Here is a 23,163-nt window from a genome sequence, read left to right on the forward strand (position 1 = left end):
CCAGGAGCCCCTGGGCTTCACCTTTACAATCAAGTCCAAAAATCTTTTCTACATCTTTGACTTCATCTCTATCCACACATCATGGCTTTTCTTCTCCATCTTTTCACTTAAACCACATTCATATTCCTGCAATTCGCTGCACTACCCATGCCTTTTCCAGATTCAAGTTCTTTGTGTAAGCATTTTTTCTCCACCAGAAACCCACCCTTCTTCCCTTCCTCTAGCTATGATTTGATATATGTATATAGAATAAAACCTTGGATTGCGAGTAACTTGTTCTGTGAGTGTTTCATGAGACAAGCAAACATTTCTAATAAATTTTAACCTGAAAAATAAGTGAGGTCTCACAATACAAGTACTACCTGACATCAAACGTCACTTGATCACAACTGAGCCAATGGTTTTTGTTTCTCTGTCTCTGTCTCTCTCTCTCTCTCACTTGCTCACTCACTGTGGAATTGTGGGTGATTGTTTCCCATGCTCGGATGTGTCAGGCCATGGTGTTTGGCAGAAATCAGTGATTTTTCAGGATGTTGGAAGGTGCCCGCGACTGGCAGTAGTGTATTTTTTGTCACTTCAAAGCACCGATGGACAGTCCTTTGTTTTTCCATACAAGAGTAAGCTTAGGAAAGCTTGGCTTCCTTCTAGGTCAGGCTGCCTGCGGATATAGACCCTTTCCTCCGCTGCCTTATTGCCAGTTACGTGAAGTACAGTAAATGACAAGTGTTTATTAATACTGTTCCGTCCTCACCATCTGTGCGAGCGTATACAATGGTCCCCATGCAGAAAAAGATTCCATTGAGCCAACAGACAGCAGTGATTCCGTTAGTGATAGTGAAAGTCGTCCTACACGGTAACCCTCCTCTCTCTGGTCTCCCTCACACCAGCCACGAAGGTTTTCCAAGGTAAGTGCCGGTTAATCTGTTTATTTTTCTTTATATTTTGTATTTCATTACTTTGTATTATATTACAGCATTGTAATCATTTTTATATGAATATTTTGGGGTTGTGGAATGAATCATCTGAGTTTCCATTATTTCTTATGGGGAAATTCGCTTTGATATACAAGTGCTTTGGATTGCAAACATGTTTCTGGAATGAATTATGCTTGCAAACCAAGGTTTTACCATATTATGGAATGAGTAACACCATAAGCTTAGTTAACATCCCTAACCACACATAGTTACACTTTTTTTAAAAGATATCTCTTCAGGGGGGCACCTGCGTGGCTCAGTTGGTTGAGCGTCTGACTCGATTTTGGCTCAGGTCACAATCCCAGGGTCGTGGGATTGAGCCCCCACACTGGGCTTCGTGCTGAGTGTGGAGCCTGCTTGGGATTCCCTTTGTTTCCCTCTCTGCCCCTCTCCCCTGCACGTATGCTCTCTCTCTCTCTCAAAAAAAAATTTTTTTTTACTTAAATTTTTACTTAAAATTTTAAAGTAAATAATTAAAATAAAGATTTCTCTTCAGGGAAATGAAAGGGAAGAATGGAAAGCCTTTGTCTACCTCCAAACACTCAGTCACCAGCACCCCAACCCGTGCACGTGTGCATGCACACAACACACACAGACACACACGTGCCTGAGGTCTTCTGTGATGCACCCATAACTCCCTGAATTTCCTTTTCATAACATATTTATACTTGACAATTGTTTGTTCTGGGTCTGTTTCCCCCATGAGACCACAAGCTCTTTGAGGACAGAGACCATGCTTGTCTCATTCACTACTGGATCCTCAGTTGTTAGCAAAATACTTGACATACAGCAGGTGGTCAGTAAACATTTGTTGAGTATTTGAAAGAATTGATGGTAGGCTCCCTGGCTAAGTGAATAAACGAATGAATGAATGAATGAATGAGTGATCAGACCCCAAGAAAACCTTTGAACACTGAAGATTGATTTTTAAAAAAGATTTTTTTTAAGTTTATTTATTTATTTTGAGAGAGAGTGGAAGCTTGAGCCAGGGAGGGGTAGAGAAAGGGGCAGAGAAAGAATCCCAAGCAGGCTCCGCATTGTCAGTGCAGAGCCTGATTTGGGGTTCAAATTCACGAACCGTGAGATCTGACTTGAGCCAAAATCAACAGACAGACACTTAACTGGCTAGCCACGCAGGCACCCCAAGATTGATTTCTTTTTAAATCTGTTTTTTTTTAATTGAGGTATAATTGACATACAACGTCCTATTATTTTAGGTGCATAACATAAGGATTTGATATATGTGTATATTATGACAGCAAGTTTAATTAACATCCATAACTGCACATAGTTACATTTTTTTTCTTGTGATGTGAACTGCTAAGATTTACTCTCTTAACAACTTTCAAATATACAATACAGTACTGTTAATCGCGATGTACATTGCATCCCCAGGAATTATTTATTTGATAACTGGGTATTTGTATCTTTAGACCACCTTCACCCATTTTGCTCACTCCCTACCCACTGCTTCTTGCAGCCACCAAGTTTTTTCTTCAATTTGTGAGTTTATTTGTTTTCAGATTTCACATATAAGTGAGATTATATAGTACTTGTCTTTCTCCGCCCTCTCAGCATAATGCCCTTAAGGGCCATCCATGTTGTTGCAAATGGCAGGATTTCCTTCTTTTTACAGCTGAATAATATTCCATCTTACATGTACATATACATTTTCTTTATACATTCATCTATCGATGAACACTTAGGTTATTTTCATGTCTTGGCTATTGTAATTAATGCCGCAGTGAACATGGGCGTGCAGATATCTCGTCAAGATCCTGATTTCAATTCCTTCAGATAAATACCCAGAAGTGGGATTGCTCATCATATGGTAGCTCTATTTTTAATTTTTTTGAGGAACCCCCATTACTGTTTACCAAAGCAGCTGCACCATTTTACATTCCCACCAACAGTGCACAAGGGTTTCCTTTTCTCTACACCCTTGCAAACACTTATTTCTTATCTTTTTGAGAATAGCCATTTTAACTGGCGTGCAGTGATATCTTGCGATTTTGATTTTCATTTCCCTAATGATTAATCATGTTGAGCACCTTTTCATATATTTGTTGGCCATTTGTATGTCCTCTTTGGAAAAACGTCTATTCAGATCCTCTATTTTTTACTGGAATTGTTTGTTTCTATTGAATTATATGAGTTCTTTATATATTTTGGATGTTAATCCCGTATCAGATATATGAATATGGTTTGCAGATATTTTCTCCCATTCCCTAGGTACCCTTTTCATTTTGTTTGTTTGTTTGTTTTGCTACACAGGAGCCTTTTAATTTGATGGTTTTTTTATTTTGTTTTATTTTGTTACTTTTATTTTTGCTTTTGTTGCCTTTGCTTTTAGCTACAAATCCAGAAAATCATTGCCAAGACCAAAGTTGAGGTGATTACTACCTATGTTTTCCTCTAGGAGTTTTATGTTTTCAGGGCTTATGTCCAGGTCTTTAATACATTTTGAGTTGATTTTTGTGTATCATGTAAGATACACATGATCCACTTTAATTCTTCTGCATGTAGCCATCCAGTTTTCTCAACACTATTTATTGAATAGACTATCTTTCTCCCAATGTATATTCTTGGCTCCTTCGTTGTAAATTAATTGACCGTAGATGTGTGGATTTATTTCTGGGATTTCTATTTTGTTCATCGATCCATGTGTGTGCTTTTATGCCAATACTATATTGTTTTGATTACTATTGTTTTGTATAGGAAATTAGGAAGTATGATGGCTCCAACTTTATTCTTCTTTCTCAAGGTTGCTTTGGTTTTGGGGGACCGTTTTTGGTCATGATCGATTTGTTTTTTTAAATATATATTTATTTTTGAGAGAGAGAGAGAGTACACAAGCGAGGGAGGGGCGCGCACACACATACACACACACACAGAATCCAAAGCAGTCTCCAGGTTCTGAGTTGTCAGTACAGAGCCTGACATGGGGCTCGAACTCACAAACTGTGAGATCATGACCTGAGTTGAAATCAGATGCTCAACTGACTGAGCCACCCAGGTGTCCAGGTCAGGATTGATTTCTTAAACTGACTCAGTTAATGTTCATGCTCTCCACTCAAAGCAAGGCCCTCATTCATGGCCTATTTGTCCTTAACTTGACATACGTTCCCAGCCACCTCAGTTACTGTTTGCAAGTACTCCTCCCTCCCTCCCCCCGTAAAAGAAAGGAGAACAAGGGTTATCAACAGGTCCTATGGTGACCTCAGTGAAAAGAAACATCTTATAACCTGAAAGCAAGAAGGAAGATGAAAATAAACAAAGCATTTGAAAACTCAGCAGTACAAACAGTGGAGGGTATGTAGCCCAGTACCTGCTCCACAGGCCTCATAGGCACCATGAGGCAGTAATTGTTCATAATCGTTTATTGAAGGGTAACAGGACAGGTTTTATGTATTCCAGATTGCCAAGGCTTCCCCGTGTATCAGATCTAGTTTTCTTTTAATTTTTTTTTAACATTTATTTATTTTTGAGACACAGAGCGAGACAGAGCACGAGTAGGGGAGGGACAGAGGGAAGGGGGCAGGACACAGAATCCAAAGCAGGCTTCAGGTTCTGAGTTGTCAGCACAGAGCTCCACGGGGGGCTCCAACTCAGGGACTACGAGATCATGACCTGAGCCACAGTCGGACGCTTAACCGACTGAGCCACTCAGGCGCCCCTCAATCTAGTTTTTGTAGTTTATGCTTGGATTGGGTTTTTGGCAGACAGATTCTCATTCATAATGGGGAAAGTTGGTTTAAAGAAGAAGACCTGCTTGGCTTATAGTAGCAGCCCCTAAGGGACCCAAATACCTGACTAGAATTCATCAGGAATACAATGCTAGTTAGCTCAGGTCTCCAGATGAGACTCTTCACATCCCAGCTGAAATAGAAAGCCGGCTCAGCCTTGCCTGAGTAGATAGCACCCCCGACTGGAAGTTGAAAACTAAGGGTTTTTGCTGGTACCAACACATGGTTCTTTGAACACTTTTGAAGACACGTAAACACAGTGCAAACACAGTTGAAGCCACAGTCGCAGTAACAGCCACCTGATCGCTCAATCTGAAAGGAAGACAGCACTTCTAGCTTCAGACCATAGGACATATATTTAACATTTTTTTCAGTGTAAGAATAATGACATACAATATTCTATCAGTTTCAAGTGAACATCGTAGTGATTCAGTATTTTATACATTAGCAAAGGGTCCTCATGATGTCTAGTGACCATCTGTCACCATACAAAGGTATTAGAATATTATTGAGTATATTGCCTATACAATACATTGCATCCCCATGACTCGTTTATTTTGTAACTGGAAGTTTGTACCACTTAATCCCCAAACTTAAATTTCAGTGTGGGTGGGAATGTAAAATGATAGAGCCACTTTAGAAAAAAAAAATTGGCAGTTTCTTATACAGTTTGCTATGTACCATATAACCCAGTAATACCATTCCATTTTGGTCTGCTAGGTTGACTCCTCCCTCTGTTCACGTGGCCTTTCTTCAGTCTGTGCATGTGGCTTTCTTACAAGGCCACACATTTTATAACCTCATTTAACCTTAATCACCGGCTACAAGCCCTATCTCCAAATACAATCCCATTGGGGATTAGGACTTCAGCATATGAATTGGGGAAGAACACAAACTTTCTGTCCATAGCACACTCCTAGGTATTTACCCCAGAGTCATGAAAAACTTGTGCTACACAAAACCATTTACATAAATGTTATGGTAGCTTTTCTCATAACCGCCCCCAAATGGAAACAACCAAGATGTCTTCAGACGTCTTCAACTTTTGAATGAATAAATAAACTTGGGGACATTCATACAGTAGAATACTACTTATCAATAAAGGAACAAACTACTGTCATGTGCAACAACTTGGAGGAATCTAAAAGACATTATGCTAAATTGAAAGATGTCAGGCTCAAAGGCTACTTATTGTGTGATCCCACTTACATGACATTTTGGAAAATAGGAAAATCTATGGGGACAGAAAATTGGTCCATGTTTTCTAGGGGCTACTTGATGATGGCTTTACTATAAAGGGGCAGTAGGAAACTTTTCAGGTGATGGAAATGTTCTATAGTTTCATTGTGGTGAACACAACTATATGTATTTGTCAAAATTCATAGAACTGTATACACTTACAAGAGTAAATTTTACTGCATGCAAATTATGGCTCAATGAATCTGCCATAAAAGAATAAACAGAAGGATACTTGAAAAAGTTCATTTGTATGTATGGTCCTCCTAAAAGTAAATATGAAATAAACAATAAAGAACTTTCAAGCACAAAACATATTAGGATAAAATTTTGTTGGGATGGGAATATGAGGTAAAGGAGAGAAAAGAACGGTATAAACTTTCTAATTGTTAAAGAGAAGTTTTGTTCATGTATTTTTAAATGTTTATTTATTTATTTTGAGAGAGAGTTTGTGTGCAAGCAGAGGAGGGGCAGAGAGAGACAGAGAGAGAGAGAGAGAGAATTCCAAACTGCTCCATGCAGTGAGGGCAGAGCCCAGAGTGGGGCTCAAACCCACAAACTGTGAGATCATGACCTGAGCTGAAATTAAGAGTCAAATGCTTAACTAGCTGAGCCACCCAGGCTCTTGTTCATGTGTTTTTAAAGTGGATGCTAGTGAGTATCAAATTGTTATGATACATATAGTCCATTGGATATGTTTAACTATTAGTAACAGTTTTATTTTAAAAGGTTTATAGTTACATGTTTGATATTACACCTGATCAAACTTTTAATGAAATGTTTTATATGTCAACTTAAAATTTTTTTTAACATTTATTTATTTTTGAGACAGAGAGAGACAGAGCATGAACAGGGGAGGGGCAGAGAGAGAGGGAGACACAAAATCTGAAACAGGCTCCAGGCTCTGAGCTGTCAGCACAGAGCCCGACGCGGGGCTCGAACTCACGGATCGTGAGATCATGATCTGAGCCAAAGTCGGACGCTCAACCGACCAAGCCACCCAGGCGCCCCTATATGTCAACTTTAAAATATGCTAGAAGGTAATCCTTTTAGGAGGACATGATCAAAAAGTTTCAAGATCACACACACATTATTTAAACATTTTTAATGTTTATTATTTATTTTTGAAAGAGACAGCATGAGCAGGGGAGGGGCAGAGAGAGAGGGAGACACAGAATCTGAAGAAGGCTCCAGGCTCTGAGCTGTCAGCACAGAGCCTGACGTGGGGCTTGAACCCATGAACCGTGAGGTCATGACCTGAGCCGAAGTTGATCGCTTAACTGACTGAGCCACTCAGGCGCCCCAACACACACCCATTTTTGTCACATAAAAGCTTATGCGAAGTTTCTCAGTCAAGTCATGTATTTTAAGGTCATATACAAAATGCAAAAATAAAGGTTATTTTTAGATGACTGCTATTTATGATCTTTGAAATTCTATTGGGCTATTAGATCACAGCATAAGTAAAGATGTTACCCGTGCAACATTGAGGAGTCAATAGAAACAATTGATAGGTACACGTCTTATATTTCATAGGTGTTTGCTTATTGCTGCATAACAAGCCATCCTCAAACTTTGTGACTTGAAAGAATAATAATAATTTCTTTTGCACACAAATATGCCATTGGGTAGAACTGGGTAGGGATCAGAGGCAAGGTTCATCTTTGCTCCGTGCAGCATGAGCTGGACAGTTGACTGAAGGCTGGAGGATCTGCTTTCACACTGGCTCATTCAGTATGGCTGGGGCTGAAGGCCAGGGGCCTCAGGTCCTTTGCACATGGCAGAACTTTTCTCCAAACCTCTACACTATGAGATGACCACACTAGAGCATAGCTTCCAGTAGCATCAGGCTGTGCCCTAGGATGACTCCAGTACTGCATTAAAATGCCTGTCTGAGAAAACTCAAGGCTACCAGTGTTTATCATCTGTTCTAGCCAAAACCTGATGATAGGTCCCAGACCTCCCTTTTCTTATAGCATTTACCCAAAAGGGCTTACAATGGTGACTCCTTCTTCTGTCCCTTTCAGATGTGTATGTATCTCTTGCCATTTGAAGTGTCTTTCTCAATGATCTGAGAGCCATATAGGGCCTCTGTCTCCTAGTCTCTGTAGGGAAAAAAAAAGAATCCTAACTTCAGTAAATCGCCTGCTGGCAGCTACAGCTGGCCTGATCACATTTACACTCACCAAACCTTTGTAATTTTTTGGTTCAGCTCCACTCTCTCCCATCTCTACTCCTTCATTCGCACTTTAAATCGTCCAGTCACTGCTGCATAGATTGGAACGGAGTTCAGCTCTTTACCTTACGGTCAATAGTGTCTGAATAAAATCTGTTTTACCCCTTTAACTAACGCCTGGCTTTGTCTACCACTGATAATAGGCTTCTCCAAGTGACCTGGGCTTCTTCACAGTGTGGTGGCTGGGTTCAAAGTGTCAATGAAGACAGAAGGAAGTGATCCCATAGCAGACAGCAATGTGTTATTGGCTCCTCAAACATAAAAATGTTTTATACCATGGGGGCGCTTGGCTGGTTAGGCATCTGACTCTTGATTTCAGCTCAGGTCATGATCTCACCGTTTGTGAGATCGAGCCTGAAGTCGGGCTCTGCACTGACAGCACAGGGCCTGCTTGGGACTTTCTCTCTCTCCCTCTCCCCTGCTCAACCTCTATTTCTCTCTCTGCTTCTCAAAATAAATAGACATTTAAACTATGTTTTATACTATGCCCACTTATAAATCAAAAAGGATTGTTAATAAGTGATTCAAGTCTACTATGGGTATGAAAGAGAAAGCAAAATAAAAATAAAGGAATAAAGTTAAGCCATTTGGGTGACTGAGGATAATACAAATGCATCACTTACAGAAAACATAAATTTGCCCTTTGGGAAATAAAAGAATTACTGCTTTTTAAAAAATCCAAAAATTATTTGAAAGGCTCACATAAAATTAAAACACAGGAAAGAACAAGAAATTAGGAGCGATGCTGAAATTTGAACTTAGGCAGACAGGCCGCCCTTGCTTGCTATTACGCTTGCTATTATCCTTATTTTTGAGATAAGGACACCCAGATATTGAGTATTCATTTTGGAGACACCTTGAACACTAAATCGTCACGAGTCCATTTTTTTTCTCTTCAATACGGTCCTGCTGAATGGCCCCAACATGGGGGCCTACTTAAAACGTAGCGAAGCCGGTTTTATTTTAGCCCAAGGAACACTATAGGAGTTTCTTTTTTAAATATGATTTTTGACCTCCGTGGGCTTCCGGCCCGAACTACATTTCCCAGCAGGCCGTGCTCAGAACTACGGGAGCCTACTTGAAGTCTAGCTTCCCTGGTGGCGGCGCAGTCGCCGTGCGGACGGCCGACGGGCGGGCGCTTCGCGGTTTGAATGGCTGCGGGCCCGGGCCCTCGGCTCACCTGAGGACCGGCCGCCCAGGGGTGCGCTATGCCGTCGGGAGGCGACCAGTCGCCGCCGCCCCCGCCTCCTCCTCCGGCGGCGGCAGCCTCGGATGAGGAGGAGGAAGACGACGGCGAGGCGGAGGACGCCGCGCAGCCGGCCCGCTCGCCGGCCCCTCAAACCCTGCAGCGGTTCGAAGAGCTGTGCAGCCGCCTCAACATGGACGAGGCGGCGCGGGCCGAGGCCTGGGACAGCTACCGGAACATGAGCGAGAGCTACACGCTGGAGGTGCGCCGCGGGGGAGGAGGCGAGGGGCTTCCCGGGCCTAGTCGCCGCGCCCCGCCGCGGGAATGGGCCCCTCCCCTCCCCGGGTCGGGCGCCCGGCGGGGACCCTGGGGCCGGCCCCGGGTCTCCGGTCCCCAGCCTGGAGGGCGGCGGGGATCCTCCCTGCGCGCCTTAGTCCTGGGGACCTGGCTGACGGCCGGCTCCTAGCGGCCCAGAAAGTGAACCCCGTCTCGCAGCTGTTCCCTTTCGGCTTCCGAGTGGGGGCCATTTCTTGCCCTAAAGTGGCATCGCGAGGCCGAGGTCGTGCCGGGGTCACGATCGCAAAGATACAACCACCTTGTCGGCCGAATGAACAGGTGCAGTTGTTACGACCGTCAGGAGAAGGGGAGGGGACTTGGCTGTGCTCCCATGGAGACTAACCCGCGTTTAGCGCCGGGGCCGCTAGGCTTCTCTCTCAGTGCTTTTCCTGCTGTGCCCACTGCCTTTGTCCCGGCATTGCATCCGTGGAGTAAACGCGTTGTTAAGTTTCGGGCTGTGCTTGTGTGTCAGCTGTGTTCCTTTCCCTCGGGCAAATGAAACGGGCTTTCTGCCCCCCTGGATATAGACACACGCCCGCTTTTGTCCCTAGCAAGCTGGCACTGCGACGACCTTGAGGACCTTTCGGTCACCCCAGACGTTGCCCAGGACCCCGTAGCCGCTGTGATTTCGGCTTGTTGTGTCCCTTTCTTCGGATGGGGCTTGCAGATGAGAAAAATGGCCATTCCAGCCAGTGAGGCTCAACCCTGTAGGCACCTCCCCTTTATGGACCAATGGGAAGTGACGCGGAAGTCGGGATTGTTTATCAGCTGTTTGCTTGTGTGTGGCGTTGAACTGGAGGCCATATGATTTTCTTAAGCTGTTTTACGGTTTGTGGAAAGAGTAGGGCAGATAGGCGCAAACTGGGAAGGCCTAACCAAAGTATCTTTAATTATGATAGTAGGGTGTTTCTGAGTACATGTGACTCACTCAGGTTACTTTGTATTCTTGCCTTAACAGGATTGTATTTCAGTTCTTCCCGCGTAGTTATATGTGCAGGGGCGTGGGGGACAGGCCTAGTAATCTAGTGTCCATAGAACTTGACAGACCTAGGTGACATTGGACAATTTACCTAACCACTCCAGCGCTCGATTTTGTGATACGTGAGTTTGAGATTCTTTGTACCTGCGTCGCAGAGTTGTCTTGAAGGTTTAATAAGGGAATGTGGAGTTTCTGTTGTGGACAGTGCTTGTGCTCCGGAGTTTGCAGAGCTCTTTCCTATACGTAGGTGATGTGGCCGCACAGGCCACGTTCCTATTTATTTTTCAGTGGTTCTGTGGTCAGTGGTTCCTGTGGTTCTTTGGTTATGGGCAGAAGTGCTTCCAAATAAGCTTTTATTTTATCCTCATGATAATCTTTTAAGTTACATAGAACAAGTACTATCACCATTCAGTTGAGGTGTCTCAACTCATGGGATTAAGTTGTATGAAGTCCAGTGTTAGGTAAGCAAGCAGCTAATAATGGTTAGTAAATTGTTTTTGAAAACACGTTTGATTAGCTCAGTTTACCCAGTAAGTGAATGAATATTCATTTATCAATTTTTTTTCTGCCTCTTTTTGGCCAGATACTGCTGTAGATGGTGGGGACAGAGCAGTGAGCAAAACTTACAAACCCCCACCCTCATGGAGCTTGTTGTCAGGGATGATGTGAAATAATGGAGGATGTCAGGCTCGTGGAAAATAAAGCTCATATGATATTTAATACAGAGTATAGGTTATAGAATTTTATCTTCTGATTTCTTGTGTTTTCTATGCTTTCATTCTCACAGCCCTCAGATAAGGAAGTTGAGGCTCTCTGTTCATTTGTCCCACATGGGGACCCCCAAAGCACATGTCCTGAGAGAGTGAGGCAGGTGGAATCTTTATTGCCTTTAATGATCTTACAAGTTACCTAGCATCATCTGCACCTCGGTTGAGATAGTTCAAAACGAGGGCATAGAACACAGATTCCTGTCTCCCAGTGTGAAAATGTCAGTGTCACAGTATGAGAACACTCGGGATGGAGCCGTCATTGAAAACACAGCTTCCCACAGACATAAAGAATTAAACTTTGTTTAATCATAAAAGTTTTTTCATATTGAAATGTGTATATAGCTCATTAGGTAAAAATCAATATTCCTTTATTTTACAGGGGAATGATCTTCACTGGTTAGCATGTGCCTTATATGTGGCTTGCAGAAAATCTGTGCCGACTGTAAGCAAAGGGACTGTTGAAGGAAACTATGTATCTTTAACTAGAATCCTGCGATGTTCCGAACAGAGGTAACTATGTCAGAGTTGGAAAAGTAGAGTGTGACAAATGTAAAAGGTCAAAAATCATAGTGATAGAATTCCCTGTTTATCATTTCCAGGGCATTTTTGTACCTATAGAGTGCTGAATTTAGAGACTAGGTCATGGCTTTCCTTTACCGCATCTAAGTTGGTAGCCATTATATTTTACTTCTTTTGTGAAAAGTATTGAAATTTTAATGTATTAAGACTTGTATGGGAGCACCCAGGTGGCTCGCTCAGCCGAGCGTCCAACTCTTGATTTCAGCTCAGGTCATGATCTCACAGTTCATGAGTTTGAGCCCCACATCGGGCTCTGTGCTGGCCTGCTTGGCCTGTGTGGTGCCTGCTTGGGATTCTTGCTCTCTTTCCCTCTCTCTCTGCCCCTTCCCTGCTCACTCTCTCTAAAATAAATAAATAAACTCAAAAAAAAAAAAAAAAAGACTTGTTTGTATGAAGAGTAGTATTAAAGGTTAGGACTTATTATTATGTGATATTGGAGGAATTCTAAATAAGGATATTAGAGAAACTTTAGGAAATACTCTAAATTGTAAAGGTAAATAAAATATGGTATTAAACTTAGAACTACATGCCCAGGATTTGTATCTTTATATATAAATATATGGAATGTGTAAATACTTCTCCATTTGCTGCTTGGGGGGATATGCAACACTATTACAATCAGTTTCTGAAAGGGTCAAATAATGTTTTAAAGAAGAGGCAGAAATTGCTTTTTCTATCTGTTGTGTAATTGAATTGATTATATTTATTTGTGCCTTTTGGGTGAATTTTCTCTTATGGCTTATTAAAGATTGGTGGGAAAAAGGATATTTGGCAGTTTGTAGGGGGAATACCACTGTCAAAATTTATGTACCTAATGGTTTAAAAAAATCACTTACTATTAAAATAATTAACAAGAAATGTAATATTCTATCTGTAGCCTATTTATTAACCTTGAACTCCATCCTGAGTTATATTTAGGCCTAAGGACAAGAGGCAGTGCATAAAGAGTTGAACACCTGGTCTGCAAACCTGCAGAAGTGGACTTAAATAAGGTGCAAAAGTAGAATCATTACGGAAAAGCAAAGTGGAGACAGAGTAATCCAGTTAAGTGACAGACAAGGAACTTTAGAAGCAAAGGTCAAATTATGGAATTACGATAAACCATAGTAAATTGAATTCATCCAACATTTTAATGCAAGTAATCTAGTTCTAGGCTTCACTTGTGTTTCCATTTCAAAAACTCAGTTTCTATCTTTAAATTTTACCTCTGGGCTCAGATTATTTATTTTATGCCATAATGGACTAAAACGGGTTAAAAACGAAGAGTATGTTGGGAGAAGATATTTACAATGTGTATAAATAACAAAAGATCAGTGTCCAGAAGTATATAGAGAACGGCTAACAAATGGTTGCATGATTGACAACTAAATGGGTCCTAAAAAATGGGTAAAGAATATGATTTCACAAAGCTCAAAACTCACATAGCTAATAGATGTATGTAAAGAAGTTCAGTCTCACTGGTAATAAGGAAGTTCAAAGTAAAAACAAGGTAACTGTCATTCTCATCAGATTGGGGAAGTTTGAAGGCTGATAAAACCCGCTCTAGTCACTATGTAGGGAAACAGGAAGTCTGTATTGCTGGTGTGCATTGGTGAGAGTATATAAATTGGCACGGCCACTCGAGTGGCAAATTTGGCAGTCTCTAGTAAAGTTGGAGATGCACCTTCTCTGACTCGGCAATTCTTCATCTTGGCCTAGTCCATAAAGAAGCTCTTACATACAGGTGCAAGAATGTGTTCATTACAGCCTTTTCGTGTTATAATGTAAAATTGGAAACCTCAATTTGCACTGGTTGGGGAACGAATGCAAAAAATCATGGTAGTTCATATGCAGGAATATTTTTAACATTAAAATTAATGAATTAGATCTGTACATATTAATGTTAATCTCAGAAACATTGAATGAGAAAGCATGTTGCTGAATGCTACTTACAGTGTGATACTATTAATATAAAATCTTAAAACCACACATAAAGATGATACTACTTACTGTTTATGGATACATATAGATCCATATATGTGTAGATACAAATGTATAGATACATAGAGATTCGTATATGTATAGATTCATATAGATGCCATATAGTAAGGGTATTAAGTAGTAAGTATATAAAAGCAAGGATGGGAAGGATTCGGACTCACTTGAGAATGGTGGTCATCTTTGGGGAAGAGGGGAGGCCATGGGTTTGGGGAGGAGTACAAATGAGAATTTGGCTATTTCTGTTGTACCTGAAGCAAACATGGCAAAATTTATTCAATATGTTAATGTTTGTTAAATCTGGCAGTGGGATACATAAGTCGTGGTTACATTTCTCTGGCTGATTGTTTTATATTTTTATATATTTCATAATTTAAAAAGTCAGGTCATCTCAGAAAAAAGGTAGATTAGGAAAATCAGAGAAATTCACCAATCTGTAAGACAGGAAGCTAGTCAGAGGCATGAGTTGTGATTTTATATCACTGTCTAAAAGTAATTTAACAAGTTCATTTTGATTTAATTATATTTGTGTTCTCTCCCTTTGTGTTAATTTTGAAAATGTCTCATTGTTTATTTTTAATATCAGCTTACTTGAATTTTTTCACAAGATGAAGAAGTGGGAAGACATGGCAAACCTCCCTCCACATTTCAGAGAACGTACTGAGAGACTAGAAAGAAACTTCACTGTGTCGGCGGTAATTTTTAAGAAATATGAACCCATTTTTCAGGACATTTTTAAATATCCTCAAGAGGAGCAGCCTCGTCAACAGAGAGGAAGAAAACAGCGGTATATACATATACATATTTAAAAAATTTTTAGTGTTTTATTCATTTTCTGAGAGAGAGAGAGCAGGGGAGGGGCAGAGAGAGAGGGAGACACAGAATCCGAAGCAGGCTCCGCGGCCCGGAGCCTGATGGGGGCTCAAACTCACGAACCATGAGATCATGACCTGAGCTGTAGTCAGACGTTTAACTGACTGAGCCACCCAGGCGCCCCGCGGTATGTTTTTTTTTATATTTGTTAGTCAGGACTACACATTTTTAAAATCTGTGCTGCAGTTTTGATCCCTCGGTTTGTGTCACTTAGCTTATTTTGCTAGTCTTAAAAAAACAAATGTGATTTCATAAGTAATCTTTCTTTCCGATGGCTCTCTTTTAACAATAATTTCTTGCTTTTCATTGTATGTTAGCCATAAAGAATTTGGCTTCCTTCATATTGCAAAGTGTATGGGATTATTGTTTCTGTAAACTTTCCCTTTTTATTTAAGCAACCCAAATGCAAAAGTCAGAACTTATGTATTTTCACCAGTTAGCCACCTGGGTATCGAATTTGACTCCTTAATTTTCTGTTATTGGCTATGTTGACTATTACTATTATTTTCTGTATATTATAATATCAACTATTTCTCTTATTTGACTTCTGTGTCCGACTTAGAAATCGATAATCCCCTCTGAGCTGGCTTCTGTATGTATTTTGATGTTTATAACTAATCAAGAGTAGACAAACTGGATGGAGGGAGAATAAGGGGACAGAAACTATTATGAATTTGTGCTTTCTGATCATGTCTTCAAAATCTGTAACCTGACTCTGGCTCAGTGTTTTCCGTCTTTCCTGATAGATAAAGGCAGTCATGGGATACACATTCTCTACCTTTGTCATGAACACTTTTTCATAAAGTAGAAATGGAAATTGTTCTTCAGATAGAACTAGAAAAATGTCGACAAGAAAAGTGGGGGGAAAGGAGTTACTACAATTGAATGAATAATGGGTGCTTCTCTTTCAATATAAAAATTTTTCCCAAGTTGTAAAGGATGTTTATAGTAAGTGAGCAGCTTTTAAAGATCAAACAAACTATGTATTTTCTTGGATAGTTGACCCCACTGTTATGGAAGCAGCTGGTCCAGTTTGCTTGTAATTTGGGGGGAGTTGACTATGTACAATTAAATAAAGTTTGGATAGATGCTTTGTTGTAAGTCTGAGCGAGGCTGATGTGATCATTCACAGGAAGATATAGAATATCTTCTTTCTTTGGAGTGTTGTAGGAAATGATTTTAGGTTGTGCTTGCATTGATATTTATTAGGGTATGTATATTACCTAATATTAAGAAAATTGTAAGATAATTTTAATTTTAAAAGCTTAAAATATACTGTATACTTTTATTAGTACTTTTGGCTAATAGTAATAATCATGTATACCATTTACTGAGCATTGTTATGGAGCAGGAACTGTCCAAGATTTAAACCTGTATAACTTGAATGAATCCCTATGACAACTATATTAAGGTTGATGCTGTTGTTACAGGCGGGGGAACATAACCCCTTGAGAGGTTAAGTAATTTGGTCACAGTCACATAGTAAGTGTGGAGCTATTATTGACACTGGTAGTCTGCTTGCAGAACCCATGTCCCTTACCACTTCTCTGTACTGTACCCCACACGTACCAGTCTCTGAAAGTTTGTCACTGGGTATTTATTGAGAACTTACTGTGTGAAGTATGTTAGGTATTTTATATAGGACACAAATATTGAAAAAAAAAAAAGCCCATAGCCTCTGTCTTTTGAGAGCTTACAGTATAGTTGTGGAGAGGAGGCATGTATAAATGCAAAAGATAACAAAAATATACAACTTCTGAGGCAAAATTAAACCACTGGGCGTGAGCCAGTCAGGTACGCTTCCATGAAGTAAGGAACGATGGGTAGGATTTTGATGGGTGAATTTGGAGATGTAGATAGAGCCTTCTTTGTACAGGATGTGTACGCAAAAATAGCAAAGAGGCGATTGGCTGAGTAGGTTCAGTAGGTCAAGTTCTAGGGTTTTCAAGTCATAGATTCACTGTTGAGAGTGGCTTGAGTTCTAAGCTAAAAAGCTTGACTTTAAAATAATTAAATAAATTAATTTAAAAAAGAGGCATGTCTGGGAGGCATGTTGGCTAAGTGTCTGACTCTTGACTTCGGCTCAGGTCGTGATCTCAGGGTTGGGGAGATGGAACCCCCATCAGGCTCTGTGCTGAGTGTGGAGCCTGCTTGGGATTCTGTCTCTTTCCTTCTGCCCCTTTCCCCAACTCTCGCACTCTCTCTCTCTAAAATTAAGAAAAAAAAGTTTAAAAAAAAGTTTGACTTTTATCTTGGTAGGCATCAAAACTGGATAGTTATCATGTGCCTAGGGTAGGGAGGCCACTTCTAAAAGCGGGGCACTGACATTTAATCCTTGCCACGGACTGGTGAATTAAGTACAAAACTCTACCCAGGAGACTAATTGTTCAGCAGATAAAGAGACTGGGGCACATGGGGGGCAAGTGTGTATAGCTAAGGACAGTGGGGGAGCTAAACCCTAGTCTCCGATCTTCCCTTCAGAGCTCCTTGTTGGGATGTGGAGACAACAGATGTCTTATCTGAATATTGGCAGAGGTTTTGGTAGAAAAGCCAAGGGCGTAAAACAGGTCTGAAACTCCCTTTAGCAGACAACTTGGCAAAGTATAATGGATAGTCTTAACGATAAAGAATAAGGAATTACAGCAAACCCAGAATTTACCTTAAGTAGTCCTTTTGTGACTTGATACAATCTGGAATATCTTTGGGGAGGGAGGGTTTACAGTTCCTTAGCTATGATGAAGGGAAAAAAATAGAGAAATACCTGATTGCATACATGGGTCCAAAAGCAGCATGAGCCTTGCTGGTGTCATCAAAACATCTATGGTCACTCATTTTCTACCTTACCTGTCTTGACCTTGAAAGCCTTTTATGGTTCTTCAGAATTTCTTCTTTCTGAGGTGAACTCTTTCCCTGGCTTTGTCCTTGCCAGTGTTTGGTTGGAGCAGAACTTCTTGTACATTTTCCACGTGAAATGAATCTGCTGTCACTCCCTTCAACTGTGGGTTTTGTTTTTCACCTGATTTATAGTCATTTGTGATGTCTTTTTCAAATTCTTCTGTTATCTCATGACTTTCTTTCTCCCCTGAAGGCGACAGCCCTGTACCGTGTCCGAAGTTTTCCATTTTTGTTGGGTGCTTTTTATATATGCAAAAGGTAAGACAGAGCAATATTTATCTAGATGTTAGCTTATGTAAATGTCCAGGTACTACTTTTGTCAATCTGTATTGTGTATCAGGAAAAGATTCTCAATTGAGAACTTTCTCAATGACTTTAATCTCAGATTCATTTTTAAGTATTGCCTTTTTGTAAGTCTTTTGAATGTCTATAATGTCCAAATCTTATATTAAATGGAAAATCCTTTTATTTTGTTCTTCCATAACATCTTTTCCATCCAGAGCTATTCTTCTGAATTATGGACCAAAAACACATTAGTGGTTTGTATTGGTGTCTTGAGCTGTATTTTTCGTGAGCCGTGTCTTATTTTGTTGAGGGTGACTGCTCATCCTCAGTGTAGTTCAGATGACTTTTTGCATCTTGTTCAGATAAATACATTTGCTCAAATGCCTTTGGATACAATTTATTTTCTCTCCCTTCTCATCTCCCTTAACTTACCCAAGGTCTGTATTCAGGGAAATACGTTACTATTTTTTTGTGTCCTGTCTATATTTCTATGTAGAAATGATTCTTAGTAATCTAAAGAAGAAGAAAAAATACAATTACATTAATTACATAAACTATGTAGAATGCCTTTGCTATTAAGAAAGCCCAATCAAATGCAAAGTTATCATCAAAGAGTCATAGAGCTGGAAGGAATTTCATAAATGTAAGAGATTTTCATTATTAGATCCAGTAGCCCAAATTATTTACTTTCAAGATTAGGTAACTGAGGCCCCAAAATTAGCTGCTAGAAACAGAGCTAGGATTTGAACCCAGATCTGGCTCTTGGTTTCATGCCAGATGTGAAGGCCCTTTAGCAAGGATGTATCACTCCATTGGTCTCTGGGTTTGGTGTGTCGGATTATAGCTGGTTCTTTCTAGCTATTTAGGTGAGAACTCATCCTTCCTCCCTGAGCTGTGTGGTTGATTGAAAAGGAAAGTCTTTCTTCTGCCAAAAATAAACTGTTAGTTATTTTGCTGCCCATCACACTGGCGTGTTTCTTTAGTGGAGATAAAGGTAATATCAATGGCACAAAATGGAGGTGTAGGAGCATATAAACGGCTCTCATAGTAGCCAGTAACCCCTGCTGCCGCTTTTAGCTTGCTGTGGCTGGTATTATTTATGACACTAATCTTGTCATTGGATTGTGGGCAAGGGTGTCTGACTTCTGGGATTTTATCTGTTCTTATGCTTTTTATGGTGTATATGTATCTGGGAATGAATGTGTTTGATACTGTAGAAATTATTTAAAAATTTTATTGTCCTTATTTACATTTTGGTCTCTCTTGATCAAGTGGGTGGCATATTTTTTGTCTCTGCAGTTAACTCGGTGTTGGAGTTGTATTATTAATTCAGTCTGTAATTATTTAATCTGAAGAGTCTTTGTTTCCTGACAGTCCAACACCGTGATCTTTTATGATTCAGTAAGATCTTTTCTGATAGAGTTGTTTAATTACTTTTATTCAGTTCTTGATTTAGTTATTTGGGGAGAGTTGTATTGTACTCTTTTATAGCCACCTTTCTCATGACTTCCTCTGCAGCATACGGGCATCCCAGATTATGTTGTTCCTGATAGATAAGCCATTTTTTTTGCCTGTTATCTTTGTTGACTTCCTATGGCAAGTACACCCTCGTGACAAGTTTGGGCTTGTCATCCTGAAGGGCTTTGTGGCCCCAGGACCAGTTTGGTGCCACTTCCTGTTTTACAATCTCCAGTCTCTTCATTCCTGATAAATCAGCCAATTTTGGAGTTTCAACAAGTTATCTTTGTTGTTGGAAAGATAACCTACCTCACAAAGTGAGATTTCTTTCTAAAGTCAGGATTTGAAACTCGAAGTCTGTCACGTTGGGACAGTCCTGGAGTTTAAATTAGATTCTGACCTGTGGGGCATTTTTTGTTAGAAGTTACTGTGCTGCTCTTTTTTTCCTTTATGGCAAGTACACACCAGTGACAAGTTGAGGCTTGTCAGTGTGATGGGCTTTGTAGCTTGAAGCCGTAGGTGCCACTTCCTGTTTTACATTTGAGAAACCGTCTGCTTTAATATTAAACATCTTTATAGTGGAGCCAGGCAGGTTAGTTTGGTTCTATCAGTGCAGAACTGAACCACCTATTCTCATTCGCCTTTCTGGCAACAGAGAAGCATTTTTTCTCTTTAACTCATTTAAATTGATTTGTTGAATCATCTGTACGAAAAGAGAATTATCCTGCTATGCAGAGGTAAGTGGTAACTTTCTTTGGAGGAAAGGAGAAAAAGGGAGGGGGGGGGAGCCTGAAACAAAGCAGTATGAGAGAGAGAGAGAGAGAGAGAGAGAGAGAGAGAGAGTCTGTGTGCGCGCGTGCGCTTGTGTGTTTGCATGCATTTGGGTAGGCATTAAGTGCGAGCATGTTGAGGTTTAGAAATAATTCCTCAGATGTATGTTAGCTGTTTAAATTGAATTCATGTAATATAAAATCACTAGGAAGACTTTACATGCTGTGTTTCATGAGAAAAGAGATATGCTCAAAGTTATTTAAAAAATCTAGAAATATTTCTTAATTTCCAAGAATAAAACTGTTCAACTGCCTATAAAAACTGATTTCAGTGTTAGACTTAAACTAGCATTGCAGAAATGGCATGTTTCTCTAGATTTGAGCCTGGGTTTCTTTTTTCTTTGTTTACTAAGCATCAACATTATTCCCAGGATATTGGCTCTAGACTTAAATATCTTTCATTGTGGTCCTGTTGTTAATTTGTATGAGTTTATATTATTATTAGGAAATATTTCAAATGTTACCGTTAGCAGCCTGATTATATGTTCTGGTCTTTTTAAACTATATACATGAAAAAATCATTGTTCAGCTATTCCTAAGTATATCTACTAATCTTTTTTTTTTTTTTTTAATAAATTTCCCTTCTAGAACTGCTTTTTTTTTTTTTAATGTTTATTTATTTATTTAAAAAAATTTTTTTTTTCAACGTTTTTATTTATTTTTGGGACAGAGAGAGACAGAGCATGAACGGGGGAGGGGCAGAGAGAGAGGGAGACACAGAATCAGAAACAGGCTCCAGGCTCCGAGCCATCAGCCCAGAGCCCGACGCGGGGCTCGAACTCACGGGCCGCGAGATCGTGACCTGGCTGAAGTCAGACGCTTAACCGACTGCGCCACCCACGCGCCCCTAGAACTGCTTTTTGTACATCCTAAAGATGTTGGACCACTGTGTTTTCATTTTCATTTGTCTCCATGTATTGTGATTTTTTTATTTTTTTGGTTTTTAATTAATTAAATTTTAACTAATAGTTTAATAGTTTAATTAGTTAAATTTTAATTTCAATATAGTTACCATGCTGTTAATATTAGTTTTGGGTATGTAATATCTACTAATTTTCTTGTTTTTATTTAATTTATTTTTTAATTTATCTACTAATTTTCTTAACAGAAAAATATTTTCACACGAAAGAAGTTTGAGATAATTCTGCAGTTTGAGATAATTTATGAAGTTGTTTAGAATTTTCAAAGAAAAAAAAACAGTGATAAAATTTTAGTCAGCTACTGGGGAATTAATGCTTATTTAATGAATATTGATTGAGTGAATGAATGCCATTTTTTGTAAAGTTTTGGTTTTAATTACACTCTCAGAAATTTATAAGACTTTAAGAGTAATATTTCAAAATGTAGGTTTGCCAGAACACTTGATGTAGCTTTTGAGTCAGGTTTGGTACAGTGTTTGTGTAATGTCATTTTAATTAAAAAGAGAAATTATGTCTAAAATATTGTAACATGGATGCAGATTTACTTGCTAACTGTTTGTATTCCTGTAGGTAATTTCCCCATGATTAGTGATGATTTGGTCAATTCTTACCATCTTCTGCTGTGTGCTTTGGACTTGGTTTATGGAAATGCGCTTCAATGTTCCAACCGTAAAGAACTTGTAAACCCTAATTTTAAAGGTAAGTGTGTAAATCAAAGATTATTGGACAACTCACATTTCTACCTTATGTTTATTCTTGGGAGCTGTACACATGCCACAGGTTTCCTAGCATCAGAGAGCGTTAAGTGCTTTGAAAAGCTCCATCATCATAATCCAGAATACTTGTAATTACTTAAACCCAGGAGTTGAGCTCTCTGTAAAAATATTTATGGAAAGTGCAATCGCAAATATTACAAAGTGTGAAGTCTTACATGACAACTGTAGAAGTTTCTGAAACAACAAGAAGGAATTTAAAAACCTATAGTAGCAAAGTCGCATTAAACTGATGTTGTTTTCTGCATTGCCGAGCTTTGTGCCTGACACACAGTAGGAGCTCAAAATGGATTTATTGAAATAATCTTCATTCAGGTTTTTTCCTACAGAAGAGGAGTAGTTATGGTTGTAAATAAGTAAAATGAATTTTTAGCTCTCAAACTAAAAGATGGATAGAAATGATTATTTTGGCAATGCATTTAAGCAGGCTTTAAGGCCATGTTATTTCTATGAATGATATACAGTAAGAGACCAAATTATAACTCACAGACAATATTATAAATATTAAACAGTATTTATAGAGGTAGTATATAAACTGTTGACATTTGAATAATACCATGGTAGGATTCTGAGTGATTTTCAGTTTTGGGGTGGTTATCGTTAAAATTTTAGCTTGTCTGACTCTGAAGTTTTTTTTTTTAATGTTTATTTATTTTGAGAGAGAGCGTAAGCACATGTTTACACGTAAGCGGGGCGGGGGTGGGGAAGTGCAGACAGAAAGGTAGAGAGAGAATCCCAAGCAGGCTCCTCACTGTCAGCACAGAACCTGACACTGGGCTTGATCCCACAAACCGTGAGATTGTGACTTGAGCCAAGATCAAGAGTCAGAAGCTCAACTGACTGAGCCACCCAGGTGCCCCTCAAGGTAGATTTTTAAAGTTACTGAAGTTACTTAGTTGTTCCTGCTTCAGTACATTTAATGTTCTTCATATTCTCTCCTTTCCTTCCTAACTCCCTTTATATTTCTATGTAGTAGCTGCTTTTCATTTTTCTCCTCTTATTTATTTATCCATTTTGTTTGATTTTAGTTTATTTATTTACTTTTGAGGAAGAGACAGACAGAGAGAGAGAGAGAGAAAATCCCCAAGTGGGCTCCGTGCTGTCAGTGCA

General features: G+C 39.6%; 1 protein-coding gene and 1 long non-coding RNA gene across 7 annotated transcripts in view; one reads left to right on the forward strand and one right to left on the reverse strand.

Annotated features, from left to right (window-relative positions):
- Window positions 1–7,466: 7,466 nt before the first annotated feature.
- On the reverse strand, window positions 7,467–10,432 carry LOC123382426. Its single transcript, XR_006590773.1, has 2 exons — window positions 10,058–10,432; window positions 7,467–8,061 (listed from the first exon to the last, which is right to left on the reverse strand). It is a non-coding gene; the product is annotated as an uncharacterized LOC123382426 (long non-coding RNA).
- The window catches only part of RBL2 (RB transcriptional corepressor like 2), a 57,937-nt gene continuing 44,062 nt past the window's right edge, over window positions 9,289–23,163 (forward strand). For 2 of the 6 annotated variants that reach the window (XM_045047106.1, XR_006590770.1), the window contains exons 1-5: window positions 9,289–9,640; window positions 11,843–11,973; window positions 14,606–14,806; window positions 17,981–18,045; window positions 21,851–21,979. In XM_045047106.1, coding sequence (XP_044903041.1) covers window positions 9,401–9,640; window positions 11,843–11,973; window positions 14,606–14,806; window positions 17,981–18,045; window positions 21,851–21,979 — 766 coding nt within the window. In that variant the 5' untranslated portion in view covers window positions 9,289–9,400. The other 4 variants (XM_023245701.2, XM_045047107.1, XM_045047108.1 and 1 more) reach the window with 4 other exon arrangements.

The sequence above is a fragment of the Felis catus genome, chromosome E2 (assembly GCF_018350175.1).
Source record: "Felis catus isolate Fca126 chromosome E2, F.catus_Fca126_mat1.0, whole genome shotgun sequence".
Taxonomy (NCBI): domain Eukaryota; kingdom Metazoa; phylum Chordata; class Mammalia; order Carnivora; family Felidae; genus Felis; species Felis catus.